We start from the raw sequence: 18,497 nt of genomic DNA on the forward strand, positions 1-18,497 counted from the left end.
TATATTAAAAGGGCATTCGGCTGTTGAATGGTTATTGTAGTATAGATGGATAATAGTAATATGATGGCAGCTATTTCTTAACCAGCTAATTCCCTAGTAACCACACAGAGAGACTAAGATTTATTAAAACTGCCTTGAGACAAATACTGAACAATTATCACTCCATTCTAAACTTCCAAGTTAGTCAGGCTTCCTCCAAGACATATCTCCATATTACTTGCAGTTCTTCATCTTTTCTTGTTCCCTCTCTATTCTCCTGATGTTTTCTCCACCTCTCCTCCTTCACTTCCTGTCACTTCCTCCTAGAATGGGAAGTCCCTCCCATTTTCTCTAAAGCTCTGTATTGGCTTGTTGGCTTTTATTGGCAGGCAGATAATGAGGAGCAGCATTTATATAAACTTGAGGCAGGAGCTTCTAAGAAGAAATAAAACAAAGCCCTGTCCAGATTGAAACCAGATAGTTGGACAGAAAAATCAGCATTTGAAATAATACAAGGGTAAACTTCACACAGTGTACCAAAATACTCTGCCAACATTTAGTTTATCACTAGGCTACTATAAAATAAAAAAGATAAGTTACTGTACCCTACAAGAACAAGTAAGATAAAGAGAGGAAAATATCAAGCACTAGAGATGATCTAGAAATACTGAAGTTGGGTATATAAACTCTAGTGCCACACTGAGAAACTGCTTGGAAGTATCTGTCGAAGTGGAAATGAATGTACTCTTACTTAGATACACACACAACAGAAATGCAGTGGGGTATTGTTATCAAAAATTTACGAGCCGGGCGTGGTGACGCACGCCTTTAATCCCAGCACTCGGGAGGCAGAGACAGGCGGATTTCTGAGTTCGAGGCCAGCCTGGTCTACAGAGTGAGCTCCAGGACAGCCAGGGCTACATAGAGAAACCCTGTCTCGAAAAACCAAAAAAAAAAAAAAAAAAAAAAAAAATTTACAGTAGGGTGTTTATAGCAGCAGTTTACAATAGCCAAGACCCCTGGAACCAAGTATCTGTCAACAACAGGATAAACAAGTCTAATATAGAATTTTATAAAGCAGTAAGAAGGACTATCCTTTTCAAATAGTGCCACTGCTGGATGAGAAAGCGTTTGAAAAGATAAGCTGTAGGAGCCATTGTCATTCAAACCACCACAAAGGCCCATAGTTGCTAACTCGTGGTCAACCTCAAGAACAGAGCAAGTAAGTCAACAAACAGTCAAAAAAAAAAAAAAAAAAAAAAAAAAAAAAACAAACTTCAGTTATGCTGGGCGGTGGTGGTGCATGCCTTTAATCCTAGCACTTGGGAGGCAGAGGTAGGTAGATTTCTAAGTTTGAGGCCAGCCTGGTTTATAGAGTGAGTTCTACAACAGCCAGGGCTACACAGAGAAAAAAAACACTCCACCCCACCCCACCCACACCCAAAAAAGAACTTGAGTTATGCAAGCTACACAATGTCAGTCACAGTTACAGGAACAAAATGGTGGTCTCCTGGGGCTCAGAGATGGGACAGGAGTGTTTATGGATTTATGAGATAAGGAAGTGTGAAGGTTGGTTAGAAAAGTCAAAGCCTCCAAGGCCACCGAAGTGCACACAAGCCTACTTAAGAAGGTAATTTTATGTTGTTTGTACTTTACTAGAGTTTTTACATTTCCTCCTGCCCCAGTCCTAATGAACACCCAAGAAAGACTGACTGACAGGGGAGGGGAGGGAAGACCATGGGCACCAACACAGGTGGCCCCAGTGGCAGCTAAACCTCTTCTACTCCAGTTTGCTCACAGCAAATATACCTGCCTCCTGGCACTTCATTTCTAGCCACTTACCAAGCCCAGGGCACTGGAGCTGAAACTGCTTGGTGAGCACTGGATAGACGCTGACTGCAAAAATTCATGGACACTTTACCTTTGCCTTCAAAGTAAGTGTTAAGTTCAGCCCTGGAGTTCCATCATGTTAAGGAGCTGAGAAAAACTTTTAATTCTTTTCCCCCTGTGCATTAGAGATTGGATCCAGAAGCAAGGTGCATGCTCTGCCACTGGGCTGCCAGAGGCTCTTTTCTAGTGTTCATTTTGACCCTGGGTCTCATTGAGTGGCTAGACTTGGAGCTGGGCCACCAGGCTCTGCTGTCTGCCATTCTATCATCACCAAGTACCTTAGATACTTATCTTGTTGCTGTGATCAAACACCTGACAAGGAGAAACTTGGGGGTGGGGTGCCCCTGACCCCTCTCCCTTTCACACACATGCTCATGAGTTGCCAAGAAAGACAAGGTGAGGACCCAGCCATCTGTGGGTGCTTGTCTGGGACTCCTCACAAGCTCCACGGGCCACCCCAGGGGCCTACTTCATCTGAAAGCACCACAAGCCAGGAATGCATTCAGACATGGCGCTCACAAGCCTGTTTTAGATTTAAGCCGCCAGGGTTGGCCAGAAGAGCTGAGAGGAAGCAGAACAGAGGTTTCCTCCCCTCTGCTGCTCCCCATCAGGCCTCTGGTGAAGGAAGGTGGGACCTTCACCAGCCTCCTCCTCCTTAGACTGGGCTGGAGAACTGGGGACCAACTTTAAGCATTAAGTATGTTGTCTTAAAGTCTCCTCCTCCAGTCCTGGGTAACATTCAGACCTTCTGTGACTTGGCCTCAAGTTTTGATGTTTTGTTTTATTTTGTTTTGTTTTGTTTTATGTAATTTTATTCTATCTAAAATAATTTAACCCCTTTATTAGAGATAAGATCTCAGATTTATATCATTGGTAACAGTTCTTATGGGCTCATTGATCCTAAGGGAGTTTACATCTCAGCAGTAGCTTTAGAAGTGTCCGTAACCTTGAACATTCCAGTCTTCCTGGGACCTGACAACACTGCCCGTTTCAGGAGATTACATCACTCCTTTACCAATAACAAAAGGGCTGGACTGCTGGACAAAGCTGGGAAGGGAGAGAGGCTGGGGACATTTGTTTTGCTTGATGCTCACTGCTCAGGTTCTGGGTGAGACTTGTTTGAGATCTAACATACAGCATGTGACAATTTTCCAACATGACCCATACCCAAAAGACATTTTTTCCTCTCTAGGAATGAACCCAGTGATCTAAATATTCACAGCTACTCTGTGTGTGTCTGTAGATGGAGACAGACACCATGAAAACCTTACGAAGTATTCCCTCTCTTATGAAGACAAGGATAATATAATTATTCTACTAAGCAGAATAGCTTTGCCTGCCAAACAGCTAACATTCTTTTTAAACTTACAAGTATCTGTAACCCTGGGACTACTAAGCAGCCATAAAAACTTATATCTAAGGGTCTCAAAAGCTGTGGCATCAGGTTGCTTCCTTAGACTATCTATGAAAAGTAAAAATAAAATCAAGAGTATCCAGGTGTGGAAGGGCAGAGACAAAGGTAGACAACAGGTATAGGACAAAGGAGTCCCAGTAACAACAGTAAGAACATATTGTCTCAGAGGAACTGGCTTGGAGACCCAGTCTAAGCAGCAGGCACTAGGATACACTAAAGCATCTTCCCACAGTCTTTCTCCCCAGAGTGCACAGCTAAGGGACTTCCCATAGAAAAACTGGCCACGTACCCCAGGGGCTGCTCTGAGGTGGGGCCCGGAATCCATTTGACTAGAAAGGTTTCCAGACTTCCTGGGGTCTGGGCAGAGGTAGGGGAGATGGAGGGACTGCTACACTCCTGCCAACACAGTAGCTCAGGCCATCCTGCCCACCCAGCCAAGTCTGCAGAGCTCAGTGGCAGAGACTATAATGTCTGCTCATAACCAGATGGAGGAGCTCTTCCTTTGCTGTTAGCGATACCAGTGCCATTTTCACGTTCTAGCAGGATCCAAAACTCCCTCCTCCTCGTGGAACAAGTCCCTTGTTTCAGTTGGTCTTTTTGTGTCAAAAAAGAGATCTATGGGAGAGCAGCTCAACTCCAAGGAACACGTGGAACAGGCCTTAGGGGTGAACTTGAGCTTGCAATCTAGTTTATCCAGCTTAATCGAGCTGAACAGGTGGCTAATTTCCTCAGAGAAAGGTCTTCTTAATCACCCTGGAAACAGGGGTCCCTGCAGCATACGTACAGGCAGAATATCCACTCATAGGCTCACTCAAAGCTTACAACATTCCCTCCCAATGTCTTCCTATGGGAGACTTGACTGTCAGCCCTCTTAGGAAGGATCTCTGGAGACACACATCCCTACCCCACCTGTTAGCTTTACTACAATGCTTCCTTAGGACTTGATCAGAGCCCTCTTAGACCCTGTAGGATTGAGACCTGGAGTCCAGTCTCAGTACCTTACCTTATCCTGCAACTTCCTGTTTGAGTTTTCCTCATCTCTCAAAGAATCTGGAGTAGTGACCAGTATTCTGGAGAATCGGTAAGTTTCCACCTTCCTGGGGCTCGCTCCTCTTTTCCCTCCAGCTGAACAGTGTTTCCAGCAGCACAAGGATCCAGGGTGTAGGGACATCTTGCTGGGGCCTCCACATGCTATAGAAGTAATGTGCCTTCCCAGTGAGGAACACTCCACACATTCAGAGGTTAATGAAAGGAAAGCTCTTTGACAATACTACACAACTGATTCTAGCTAATATACACAAGGGGACCAGCCTTGAACACAAGTTTTGACCAGCTTGTGTAGTCTTCAGGTTTATTCACTCCACACATGCTCTCATCCTTTTTCAGGTCTCAGCCCCAGGTTACACTTTGAATATAAACAGAGACAGGAGGCTGCAAATTGGACACTTGGACAGATGGAGGTTTACACAGCAAAGCTATTGCCAGAATTATTTTAAGTGTTGTTGAATAGTTACTCAAGTTCATCTTCCTACCAGGCAGAACTATGCTATTCCTGATAATAGCACAGGGCATAAAATGCCAGATCACGATTTAATGGCTGTCGGGACACTGCACTGCCCCTTACACCCATGTTATTTGCTATGGGGATGGGCCTAGTGTGTGGGTGTAAGTCAGGGTTGTCCCTTGCTATGGGAATGAAGCCCAATTGGAAGTCAATTTTAGTGAACAAACATTAACAGAAACATCCTCAGCAAGCCTAAACCTCAGCTGTGGTACAAATTTTCTATAGTTTCTAAAAAGGACAGTTAGAGTTAAGGCCTTAGGAAACGGTTACCTGGCTAGCCTGCCATTTTGTGTTGTTACTAATGGTATAAGGAAACTTTCTCATATGCTGTTACTAGGATGTTCTGTGCTTTGCTGTTCTTGGAAACCAGTCGCAACAGAACAACAGAAGTCAGTTAGAACTGCTTTGTATAGTTAGCCACTATAAGCTTGGACCTGAACCAACTGCCCAGCAGCACTTCCTACAGGGCTGTATGAGCTTTTATGGCATTTCCCTTTTATAAGCTGCCCCTGGGATGGACCCCAACATAAGAGAGATACCTGCACCAATGTAAGAAACTATTTGGAGTAAGACTTTCATTTTGAGTAGGGACCGAGTAAAGTTTAAATTCCTAAGATCTCTTAGGAACTGGCATGGCACTTGGCAGAAAGAGACATGTCTGTGGGTAACTGGCATCCTGGGTGACAAGTTAAGATATAAATATTAGACAAGTCCCATCCTGGTTGAGACATTAAGACATGAATGATATAGGCAAGTCCCCTGCCACAGTTGAATACCCCAACTCCAATGGGAGCAGGCTAAGTGTACAACAGACATGTTCCCAAGGAAATCCCCTACTCCTAAATCCTGACTGGTGAAATAACTTGGTACAGATGTTTTTAAAAGCCCTATGGGATCTTGACACACCAGTCATTCCTAAGTCTGACATGTGGCCCTGATCAGTCTTGGGGTCTGGTGTTCAATAAACCATTCATGATTTGACTGCGATCAATGTCTAAGTGGTTTGTGTGGTGATTTCCAGACTCCCAACTGTTAACACACTAAGATCTACTTTATTTCCTAAGCAAGTTTTTCTTTCTATCTTTTGGTTTTTCAAGACAGAGTGGCTGCCCTGGAACTCAGTATGTAAAATAGGCTGGCCTCAAACTCACAGAGATCCAGCTGCCTCTGCCTCCCAAGTGCTGGGATTAAAGGCGTGCGCCACCACACCAGGCTATGGTATTTGTTTCTTAAAAGTAAACCTCCCATTAGGGGATCACATATCAAATATCCTGCATATCAGATACTTATGATTCATAAGAGTAGCTAAATTAGTTATGAAACAGCAATGAAATAATTTTATGCATAGGTGTCACAACACAAGGAACTGCGTTGAAGAGTTGCAGAGTTAGGGAGGTTGAGAACCATTGTTTAGCACATCAACTCTATTGTATCAGGTTTCTCCTGTTCCTTTCCACTTCTTGATGGTCAGAAGCAGGCGCACAGCCACCAGCCCACCGCATGGAACCATGGGCGCTCCGTCCCACAGGATCTGGCCAGCCTGTAGCCATGCAGCTTGTCAGGCTCGCCTTCAGGTTTTTGACCCTAAAACTAGGCCTTCATGACAAGGAAATCGTGACAGCCCAGCTGGGTAAGGGGTGAGGCCCGTGCCTAGAAACAGCTGGGGAGAAACTGACTGGTGCGCGGCCACTACCCATGGAATGCTCGTAGCCCTCAGCTTTATGGTCTTCAGTTAAGGCCTCAGAGACACACAGCAGCTCTAGCCTCTGGATTTTGGACCCACAGAGAAGTGCAGCAATGTAGCTTATGCCACCAAGTTTTGGGTTGATTTGTGAGAGTAGTATTAACTAGGTATTCCAACAGAACACAGGAGAAATCCAGTTATCTCAATAGACAAGAGGAAAGCATTGACAGAGCTCAGCAACTAGTAAAGAAAGCCAAGTGTAGAAAGAAAGCTGCAGGGCTGGAGAGATGGCTCAGTGGGTAAGAGCACTGACTGCTCTTCCAGAGGTCCTGAGTTCAATTCCCAGCAACCACATGGTGGCTCACAATCATAGCAGCGGGATCTGATGCCCTCTTTTGGTGTGTCTGAGAACAGTGACAGTGTACTCACATACATAAAATCAATAAAATCTTAAGAAAAAAAGGGGGGGGGGCAGGAGAGATGGCTCAGTGGTTAAGAGCACTGACTGCTCTTCCAGAGGTCCAGAGGTCCTGGGTTCAATTCCCAGCAACCCCATGGTGGCTCACAACTATGTCTGAAGAGAGCAATGGTATATATGCAAACAGAAGGTCCTTTCAGAGAAGAAAAAATATATGTATAATATACACATGCATGTATGTATATATACATAACACACATACACACACACACACACACACACACACACACACACGCATGCGCACATAAACCTTTGGCAAGTATAGATTTTGTATTGTCTTCCTCCTCTCCTTTCCTCCCTTTTGACTTGGCTGGCCTGGAGTTCAGGGAGTTCAGGTAGCCTCACCTCTGGGGTTCTGGGATTAAAGCCATATACCACCATGTCTGCCTGGCCTTATCATTTCTTAGCATTATATCGTTGTGAAGAAAAAAAAAGTATATACAACAAGAAGGTAGATACAGGTCTAAACGAGTATTGTTAGATGGAAGGCTGCCAGATGCTATATCAACAATAAAGATCTATTTCGTTTTCTTTTTGTCAAGACTAAGTAATTAAACACTGAAAACATAAAAGTTACTTTTCAAAGTGAAGGCATGGAACAAACTATTTTTTTTTTTTTTTTTTTTTTTGGTTTTTCGAGACAGGGTTTCTCTGTATAGCCCTGGCTGTCCTGGAACTCACTTTGTAGACCAGGCTGGCCTCGAACTCAGAAATCCGCCTGCCTCTGCCTCCCAAGTGCTGGGATTAAAGGCATGCGCCACCACCGCCCGGCATGGAACAAACTCTTATACAAAGTCTTAATTGAAGGTTGGTGAAATGGTTCAGAAGTTAAGATTATGTGTTACTTTTGAAGAGGACTTGGGTTCAATTCCAGCACCCTCAAGGTGGCTCACCACTGTCTGTAACAGGGACCCAGTGCCTGTTAATTGGCATCTAAAGGCATCAGGCACACATTGGTACACAGATATTCCTACAGGCAAAATCATCCACACATTTTAAAATAATAGAATAAAAAACCTTCACATGAAGAATAAATCCATGAGCCAGACACAGAAAACAGACATCGTCTTCCATTTGGGGGGCTGATACACAGGGGTGATGAATCCAAGGCTGTTCTATTTGGAACAAAGAAAGAGGAAGAAAAAGAGCCAATAAAAAGAAAAATAAAGCTATCCGGAATTATGCATGGAAAGATTGCCTGTAATGCTGTGGACTCTCACAACACAGCCACAGTAGTATAATATGGCGGCAGACTTAGAGACCCAACAATAAATGTACACAGTCATACTGATCCTCGACATAACAGCAAAGATAACTGATGTGTGGTGGGAAGCGGCTTTTCAGGAAACAGGAGAAATGATGTGAGCTGCAGATAGACTTGGCACCACACTACACACATGTGCTCTGAGAATCATATGTGAAAGGTGGCCATTACTGAGGACTAGGAAAATGCTTACTTAGAAGCACAAGCCATAAAGAAGACACATTAATCTAGTTTGAAACGAGAGACATCTTTTCCAGGGCTGGAGAGCCACTTTAGTGGTTTAGGGATTACTGCCGATTGTGGTGGCACACACCTTTAAGGAGGCAGAGGCAGGTCCATCTCCATGAGTTCTGGTTCAGCCTGGTCTACATAGTGAGTTCCAGACTAGCCAGGGCTACATAGTGAGACCTTACTTTAAAACAAAACAAAATATAAAGTGATTACTGCTCTTGCAGGGGATGGGCTTTCAGTTGTCAGCATGTACACTGGGCTGCTCATGGTTGCTTGTAATGATGGAGGATCCTCTGCCCCCAAAGATGGTATTGGTTAGCCACCACCCACAAAGCAGACACACTATTACGCAGGTGAGCATCTTTCTTTTTCAAAACAGGGTTTCTCTGTTGACCAGGCTGGCCTCAACTTGAGATCCACCTACTTCTGCCTCCTGAGTGCAGGAATTAAAAGCGTGTGCTACCGCACTCAGCTCACATCTTACTCTCCAGCTGGTTTCTTTACACTCTCTTTATGCTGGTTAATCCTTTCCACCTACAGTATTTTATGTTCTGCTGTCCCTCTTCCCTTAAGCTCCCTGCCCTCATTTTCTGGCTCACAGCCGTACTCCATTTTTGCTAGAGAATATTGAAGACTTGAAGCTATGTCCCATTTGTCTTTGGGCCTGCATTTCTTCATTGTTTCTTGGGGGTATTGAGGATTAAATCCAGGGCTTTGATTATGCTATGCAAACTCTCTGCCGCTGAGCTACACCACTCCCCCCTCTCTTTGAGTAAGTGTTCCCAATTCTGTCCACTTCTTTGTAAACTGCACTTTCTGTACAACTGAAGTACAAGGAGGTATATGCACTACAGCTTTGTTGTCCATTCACCAGTTGTTGGGCATGGAGGCTGTCTCCATTTTCTAGCTACTGTAACCTCTGAATGGAATCAAGGTCCACTTCTCAGGGGACAAGGGACCAATGCCTGCTACTCTAAGCCTGGCTGAAAATCTAGGGCTGGGGAGGTAGTAGTTGGGGAGGTGGTAGGCCCATGCAGGGACCGGATTTCTGATGGTTAACTAAATGGACACAGTGCCGGGCGGTGGTGGCGCACGCCTTTAATCCCAGCACTTGGGAGGCAGAGGCAGGTGGATTTCTGAGTTCGAGGCCAGCCTGGTCTACAAAGTGAGTTCCAGGACAGCCAGGGCTACACAGAGAAACCCTATCTCGAAAAACCAAACCAAACCAAACCAAACCAAACCAAAAAACACCTAAATGGACACAGCAATACACTGCCGTAAACACCTACACTTATATCTATCTGTAGACAGAGATGCCTCCCCTCACAGCATGCAGAGAATGAGGGAGAGTTGTGGGCTCAGCCCTGAACAAGCCACTTAGATGCCCTTCCGCCCCAGCCTCTAATGCTCAGAGCATACGGTGGAAGAGGGGTGTATAAGAGTCAGAAGACAGGTGAAGGGCTACAAAGTGCCATCCCCTGGATTTCACATGGCAATATCACAGCTTGGAACAACTGCGGATGTCTGTGCTGGCCACAGGAGACCAGCCTGTGAACAAACATCTGGGGAGGTGTGTGTGGTGGGGCTTACAGGACCTTCCTTCACCTCACTCACAACTACTGCCGATTCATAGACTCCAGGAGTGAGAATCACTGTCTTTAGTTGTACTCAAGTTGAAGGCGGTTTCACACCCATGGAGACATACATGGAACTGGTGGATCTCTAAACAACAAATGAATTGAAGAGATTTGTGAGGAAGTAGGCAGGGGCGGTAGAAAAATGGGAGGTGAGAGCTATCAGTATGCTGGGCTTACCATCTTAATTCAAAACTAAACCAACTAGAAAACCCAGTCACGTTGTAGCTTGGCGCCACCTGGTGTCTCTCTCTGTTTTTTTTTCCAAGACAGGGTTTCTCTGTGTAGCCCTGGCTGTCCTGGAACTCACTCTGTAGACCAGGCTGGCCTCGAACTCAGAAATTCACCTAAGGCAGAGTTTTTCTAAGTAGTCTTGGTTGTTCTTGAATTCACTCTGTGGAACAAGTTGGCCTCAAACTCAGAGATCAGCCTCCCTCTGCCTCCTTAGTGCTGGGATTAAAGGTGTATGCCGCAACTACCTGGCTGACTCTAAAGGTCCCTAACTATGCCCTAGGAGAGACTCTTGAACTCAAGTTGCAAAAACTCAAACCAGAACTCCATATTGTGAGATTGGCTGAATTACAAAACACTCACTTCCAGCCTCCGAGAGTCCTAATACAAACTGAGGAGTTAGACCTCAGACTTGACCCTGCACTGTTTCTTTTAAGAAATGCTTAAGTTTAAAAATGACTATTAGGCTGGAGAGATGGCTCAGCGGTTAAGAGCACTGACTGCTCTTCTAGAGGTCCTGAGTTTAATTTCCAGCAACCACATGGTGGCTCACAACCATCTGTAATGGGATCTGATGCCCTCTTCTGGTGTATCTATCTGATGACAGCTACAGTGTACTCATGTAAGTAAATATACCTTTAAAAAAATGACTATTGTGTGTGCATGACGCCTCTGTGGGCACACACATGGAGACACAACTTTGGAGAGCTGGGTCTCTGCTCCTGCCTTTATGTGAACTCAGTTAGGCTTGCAGGTCAAGCACTGCAGATGTTTGCCCTTTTGGTATACACTTTATATATCCTCCCTTGGAGGCGTGTGAACCAAAGTATCTCCCTACTTCCCAGCCAGTACGTATTTTTCATATTGTTAAGTCTATTTTTGTTTTTTGTCTTTTTTTGAGACAGGGTGTCTGTGTGTAGCTTTGGCTGTCCTGTAACAATATGTAGACCAGAATTTCTTTCTTTTCTCTTTCTTTTTTTTTTTTTTAAGATTTATTTTCTTGGGAGTGGGTGGGTAGGGGAGCAGGGCGGGAGGGGGGGAGAGGGTATAGGGGATTTTCAGGATAACATTTGAAATGATGAAGAAAATATCTAATAAAAAATTGAAAATAGGGGCTGGAGAGATGGCTCATCAGGTAAGAGCACTGACTGCTCTTCCAAAGGTCCTGAGTTCAATTCCCAGCAACCACGTGGTGGCTCACAACCATCTGTAATGAGATCTGATGCCTTCTTCTGGTGTGTCTGAAGACAGCTACAGTGTACTCATATAAATAAAATCTTTTAAAAAAAATTGAAAATAGAAAGATGTATTTCCTTTGTGTATTGAGTACACTGTAGATGTACAGATAGATGGTTGTGAACAGGACCTTCAGCAGAGTAGTCAGTGCTCTGACCCACTGAGCCATCTCGCCAGCTCCAGAACTGTCATGAACTCACAAGAGATCCACTTCCCTCTGATAGCTGAGTGGTGGAATTAAATGTGTGCTTTGTTATACTTCACTCAATCCTTCTTTAAAAAACCCCAAGATTCCCAAAGGTAGGTGCCACACATGCATGACTTACCAGGGAAGTAGTCCAAGACTGTAAATTTTTTTGAAAAACTTTAAATGGCAGGTTCAACTGCCCCTCCCCATACCTTATCAAGGCAGGGACTCACATTGCCAGGTTAGCCTTAAACTCCCGGCCCGCACTCTACAGTATGGAGTTGTCCAAGCATTCTCCCAACAGGCTCGTTCACGCCATTCTTATCAGCTTCAACTATGGCTCTTCGGGTTTCCTATCATGGTTCTGGGAGGAGCTTTAGCATGTTACTGTGACGACTTCACAATTATGGTCCTTTCTTGTCTTACCACGTATTTTCAAAGAGCTGACACGTACCCATTTTGGGCATAATATCTAATTAGTTTGTGATGCTATCAATTAATCTTAGTTTAACTATTATTATCCTGAATTAACTTACTACTAATCAAAATTATTGAAATATTAATTTTGTCTAATGTACCCATCTAAAAGCTATCAGCTTCCCTTTAAGTGTGCTGTTAAACTGATAGGTGGTAGCAAATGGGAGGCAGAGGCAGGTGGATCTCTGTGAGCTTGAGGCCAGACCTGTCTATACAGTGAACTCCATGATAGGATCACACAGTTGAGACCCATTTCCAAAGTAAATCTTAAAAATTCCATTTATTTTATGTGTGCATGCATGTGCCACAGTACATGGATGTTAGGGGCAGCTTGTGGGACTCAGTTCTCCCCTTTCACTGTGTAGGTTCAAAGACTGAACTCAGATCATCAGGATAGATGGCAAATGTTCTTACTCTCCCAAGCCTAATGGGAGCACCAAACCCTGATATTTGTTTTAAAAAACGAAGCAGATCCTGTTCTATGTGGTTTATGCTCCTGCTTCATCTCCCAGTGGCTGTGACTGCGAGCGTATGCCAAATGCAGAGTGCCTGATTGGTAGCATCAATAGCAAACACTCCATTGTGATATGCGGTCTGGGCTCATCTAGCATTTACTCTGCAGGTGTTGGAAGGGTTTCCCATAGATCTGTTGGATGGACTGTGTCCTTTCCATTTCCACATCTTCACTCAACTGGGGAAGGCTCAGCTTCCATCACATGCTGGGGCAGCTATAGGATTTAAACTAATGAGGTCACTATGGAGGCCTGCTGGGTTGTGAGAGACACTTTCTTCAATGTCATCACTGGTAAGGCGCTCATGCTCCTGTAGGCAACCCTACTCAAACTAAACAACAAAAAAGGAACCCAATGTGACCACTCCCAACAATTTGCACTAGACACACTGGCCAGTGTAGTGAGGCAGAGGAGAGACTGGAAAAGAAAGAGTGCCATGAAAATCTGAGGCTGTGAGCATGCAGCTAGATCCCCTGGAACCCAGTGTTAGAACAGGGGAGACTCCATCAAACAGTATTCCAAAGGCCAAGCATCAGACATACCACACACTTACCTGCATACCTTGAGTAAGGAACAGGCTGGCTGGACGGCTCCCGAGGCCACCCTTGGGATGGCTAGTTCCTCTCAGCTGTTCTCTTTACAGGCTTCACAGGTTTGCGGGTTCTCAAGGTGTGCTATGGACTACACCAACGAGCAACAGGTACCCAAGTATGTAAATTACTATGTTTGTTACCATGACCTGCTAACAAATTACAAGGTGGGTAGGTGACAGCAAACATTGTTAGTTCTGAGTTCTAAAAGCTCAAACTCAAGGTGAAGGCAAAGACTTGTTTCCCAAAGAATGCAACATAGCTCCTTTTGAAACTGCCCATTCTTATCTTGAGCAAAAGGTTGGGAAAACCCTGTATTGGGATGAGAATCTGGAGCCTACAGGTGTTAGCTCCCACATGAGAAAACCTACATATATAGAAGGGACTGGGAGATACTTTACTGCCAAGGTCTAGAGTGACCTGAATCCAAAAAAGAAATGGCCATCTGAGTATCACCCAAGGCTGGGTAGAGAGGCTGCACAGGCTCACTGGCTGACTAGGATCCTCACACAGTGATTTCCTGCTTCCTCTACTCACTGGACTACGTGGAGCCCACTGTTCTGTCACAGCACATGTCTTACCCTTCCAGGTAAGGTTCCAGTCTACACTGTGGCTCTGACGACCTTGATGTGAGCAGAGCTTCTAGAAAGCTCATTCTCCAAAAAAAAAAAAGGGACCATGCTTTTATTTGAGACCATCCTTGAGATGATGCCCTAGTATGAATGGAGGATGCCAAGTTCTTTAGGGCCCAACAGCATCTGTACCAATCATGACAGTTTGCCCATGGGTATTTCTGTTAGAAAGCAAGTTCAATGGGGTTTAAAGTCATTGTTACTTCATTTGCAACAAAGACCATCTTTTAAATTACAGCAGTTTCACAGATTACATGGCTGATAGTAATACAAGACTCCCGATTTCTCTGGTGACTTGGGAGAACACAGAGGAGAACTTGGCAACACAGGTCCCAAGTCGGCATTCTTGTTAAGTTTTGTCAGGGTGTCCTAGGCTGGCTCCAAACTATCCATTTAGTGGAAGGTGACTTTGAAATTCTGATCCTCTTGCCTCCATCTCCCCAGCGCTGTAGATGTAGCTATGTTGTAATATCCACTTTTTTTTTTTTTTTTTTTTTGTTTTTTTGAGACAGGGTTTCTCTGTGTATCCCTGGCTGTCCTAGAACTCACTTTGTAGACCAGGCTGGACTCGAACTCAGAAATCCGCCTGCCTCTGCCTCCCAAGTGCTGGGATTAAAGGCGTGCGCCGCCACGTCTGGCTGCAATATCCACTTTTGTGTGGTTCTAGGAATCAAGTCCAGGGCTTTGTGCATGTTAAGGGAGGCAAGCAGTCTCCTGATGAGCCACCCTGCAGCCTGAACACTCCTTGGAAGTGACCTGGGTAACTATCCCATGGGTTCTATGCACTTGGGAAAGAAGCACACACAGTTGATGCATGTTCTTTATTGGTTCCGATGGATTAGGAGATGTGGTAATAAATGATACCCTTACATTTTCTTAACCAAAATATAACAAGTATTTACACTCAGTAAAAATACAAAGCATACAGAGGCACTGTCTTTCTAAAAGACATAAGTTTAAGAGGCATCAGAAAGTAGGAGACAACATTGCTTGTGACAGGATGCCTTACAATCAATGAATTGTGCAGATAATTGTCACTTGATCATAGCAACTGTGCAATTTTGCTTTTGTTTTTGATAAACTCACATTTCAATTTTAAAACATCTATCAAGTTCAACTGCATTCATTCTATACAATAAAAATAAAGAGGCCTTTTAAACAACAAAAAAGTTAAAGATGACTGGGGCTCAAGTTTGATTTGAAAATGTACTTGACTTGTCTCGGTGGACCCCACCTAGCGTGCAACAGAATGCTGCAAGGGCACACCCAGTGTCTTCTAGAATGTTCCCATCCAAATCATCACTGGTTTGAGTGTTTAAGGAAACCTTCCTTCCTTTTTCTTTCTTTGTAATTCTATAAGGCGACCCTATGGCTATTCCTGCTCTTCCAGCTTGGGAGAGGTCATGGAGGTAACCAACATGCCACCCTCATGAATACTCTCTGAAGCATTTTTCCCCCAAAGATCATTTATAAAGACATCAATTAGAGGAAATGAAATCTGGTGACTCCAAGTAACCTTGCTGTAAGCAGTGGCTGGATTCACTAATCTCTTAATGGTTTACTATGAGATTTTGTTGAAATTTATTATTTGGCAAAACTCTGCACTAAAAGTCTCCTGCTTTGACAGTCTTGGCAGGTGCTGGGCACTAGTCTGTTTAGTAATGTTGCACACTTAGAACAAGGACAAATGGGGGCTTAGAACTGGAGCAAGCATGGGCTTTAAGGCTTCCCTTGCTCTAGTCACCTAACAAAGTAAAAAAAAAAAAAAAAGGCAGACATGATTTTTTCAGGGACTCATATACATCAAACTACAAAGCATTTGGTTTTTATTCTGATCAATGTGATCAGTTGGTCTGAACACTCACAGATAAAGCTTGATTAAAATCAAGGCAGCTACACAATGCAGGTTCAAAGCCACAGATCTTAACTCTCTGTGAAAGACATTTAATGTACACCTTTAAGGACCAAGGCAGGCAAGGGTCCATCTGTCTGAAGACCTGGTAGATAGACAGACGCTGTGCAGACAGCACATTTTTCTGGAGCAATGGATAGAAAATGGTGACAATGAGTACTCAAACTTGGATTACAAAGGTGGATATAGCAAAAATATTTCTTTTGTTTTGGACATGAAAACAATCTGCAAGTAGGTGAATAAAAAGATTCACAATCAGAAAACAGCACAGTTCATAGGCCAGATCAGTGAAGCATGGCTGTAAAGCGGCAGCTTACACTCAAAGGGTCAGTAAGGCTGTGCCTCACTGCACTGCTCGGCACCTGGGCTCAAGTCTAAGGCTTTTGGGTTACTGTCTCCCCAGGGGAATCTTCAGCCATTATGCTTCCTAGAGACAGGCATTCTGTGGGAAGACACAATACTGTTACATTTGGAACTGTTCTGACTCTCAAGTGATTGGACAGAAAAACAGGAAGAGAGCGCAAGGGAAAAGTACAAACTTGAAAAGGCGGTTGGTCACATGACTGCTCTGTAGCAAAGCTGTCATGGTCAGTGCACTTTCAATGGCTTTGGCTTTTTTTTTTTTTTTTTGTAATTACAGAAGTTTATGAACTCTTATTTGCCTTTACATTAAAAAGCAAATCAAAACCTTTAAATATATATACAAAATGTTATACTTAACTTGTAAAACTGTGAAAAGTACACTTTTTTTTAGTAAGCAGTCACTGATTTGAATTATATAGTTAAGAGTGCCATGTCCAGGAGGTCACAGAGGATGTCCTTTCCAGGATGAAGTCCCCTCCATTGTTTTAGCCTCTCTCTCTTATGGGAGTCTACTATCTCTTGGGGACTGAGCTCTGTGGAGGTCTTAAAGCTCAAGTTCAATGACTGCACATGTGGTTGTGTGCTGTAAAGCCACAGCACAAGCCAAGGGAAACTTCACCATTGCATCCATGATACCTTTTATTTTTCTTATTATTTTGTGTGTGTAGGGGTATCCTGACTGCATGTATGCCTATGGGCCACATGCATGCAGTGCCTGTGGAGATCAGATGAGGGTGTCGGATCCCCCTGATGTGGAGTTACAGGCAGTTGTAAGCCACCATGTGAGTGCTGGAATTAAATCCAGCCCTTTGCAAGAGTATCTTCGCCATCTCTCCAGCTCCTACAATATTTCTTTTAAACTAGGGATTTCATACTTGTGTTGTGAAATGGTAGCTTAGGGTTTCTATAGAAAGAAAGCTCTTGAGAAGCCACTGCCAGGGGTTTGTAGTATCCTCACAATTGGGTGCAACATGATGTTCATTTCAGAAACAAGTTCAATGTTAATCTTTCCTTCTTTGGAAATTAGAGTTCTCTCTTCCTACTTGAGCTTTGTTCTCCTTTCCGAAAGACTGCTGAGACCTCTGTGGCTGCTGTAGCCCACATCATGATGAGCTGGCCGCTTGCACTGCACCTGCACGGGTGTCTTGTTCCTGAGTGTCTGCTACAATGCTGTCACATCTCCGTACCTGTGTTGGGATGACATCTGCTGCTCAGACCACACACAGACAGCTTTATAGACTAAGACAAATAACAGCTAACAAGAGCTTTTGAATACAAACAAAACCACAATACTTGAAATAATAAGTTACTTTTCAAATACACAAGACTATCCTTGGTATTGGCAGACATTCTGAATGTGTCCTTTTAGCCCAAGCTATGGCTTGGAAATAATAATAATAATAATACCACTATCTTTAAAATGACTCTCAAAAAGAAAAACTTATAGTGATATACAGGGGGACAACTCTGAGCTTGAATGTGGTCCCAAGGCAGGAGTGATGTGCAAAGTATAGGCTGAGATCATGTGCAACACCCAGATAAGGAAACTGCACCTGCAGGGACAGAACAAAAGGAAGCACGACTCAGAAGAGCTCATCCCCAGAGCCCAGTGTGGAACCCTCAGCATTAGTGGCAGCAGCAAGCTGATGGCCTTGGCCTGCAGACCCACGAGCTCTTGTCCATGGTCCTGACTTCCAGTGCTCTCCAATGCGCTGTCCAAAGGCTAGACTGCTGACACCTGCTCGTTTTCTGAAAATAATGAAGACACAATTAGCCAGCACATCTATCTGCTAATGCAGGTCAAACAATAACAGACAGGTTATCTGCTACATAAGAAGCTTTCTCTAGCTAAACAAATCTTGGTAGATATCCCCATCAAGGCTCAGGTTTGACTGTAACACTGAGGGCTAATAGAAAACTGGAAATTTCAAATTTAAAAAATTGTTTCACACTTATTTTGTGTCTGTGTGTATGTGTGTTTGTGTGTGTACATAAATGCCACTGTGCACGTGTGAAGTGTCAGAGGACAATTTGCAGAATTGCTTCTCTTTTTCTGGGGATAAAATTCAGGTCATCAGGCTTGGCAGGAAGTGCCTTTATCTCCTAAGCCATCTTGCTGGTCCCTGTAGTTTCATTTTTTTTTTGGTGTGTGTTTATGTGCGTGTGCATGTGTGTGAGTACATCCATGTGTATAGGTGTTTGCATGCATGTGTGAGTAT

General features: G+C 44.0%; 1 protein-coding gene across 6 annotated transcripts in view; it reads right to left on the bottom strand.

Annotated features, from left to right (window-relative positions):
• Positions 1–14,719: 14,719 nt before the first annotated feature.
• Rapgef6 (Rap guanine nucleotide exchange factor 6) overlaps positions 14,720–18,497 on the bottom strand; it is a 177,236-nt gene continuing 173,458 nt past the window's right edge. For 3 of the 6 annotated variants that reach the window (XM_029483211.2, XM_029483209.2, XM_029483206.2), the window contains one exon: positions 14,721–18,027. In XM_029483211.2, the coding sequence (XP_029339071.1) occupies positions 18,002–18,027 (26 nt within the window). In that variant the 3' untranslated portion in view covers positions 14,721–18,001. Of the gene's footprint in view, positions 18,028–18,497 lie in introns of all 6 variants that reach the window. The other 3 variants (XM_029483207.2, XM_021175412.3, XM_029483210.2) reach the window with 2 other exon arrangements.

Source organism: Mus caroli, unplaced genomic scaffold, assembly GCF_978045245.1.
Source record: "Mus caroli unplaced genomic scaffold, Mus_caroli_1 scaffold_13, whole genome shotgun sequence".
NCBI classification, from domain to species: Eukaryota; Metazoa; Chordata; class Mammalia; order Rodentia; family Muridae; genus Mus; species Mus caroli.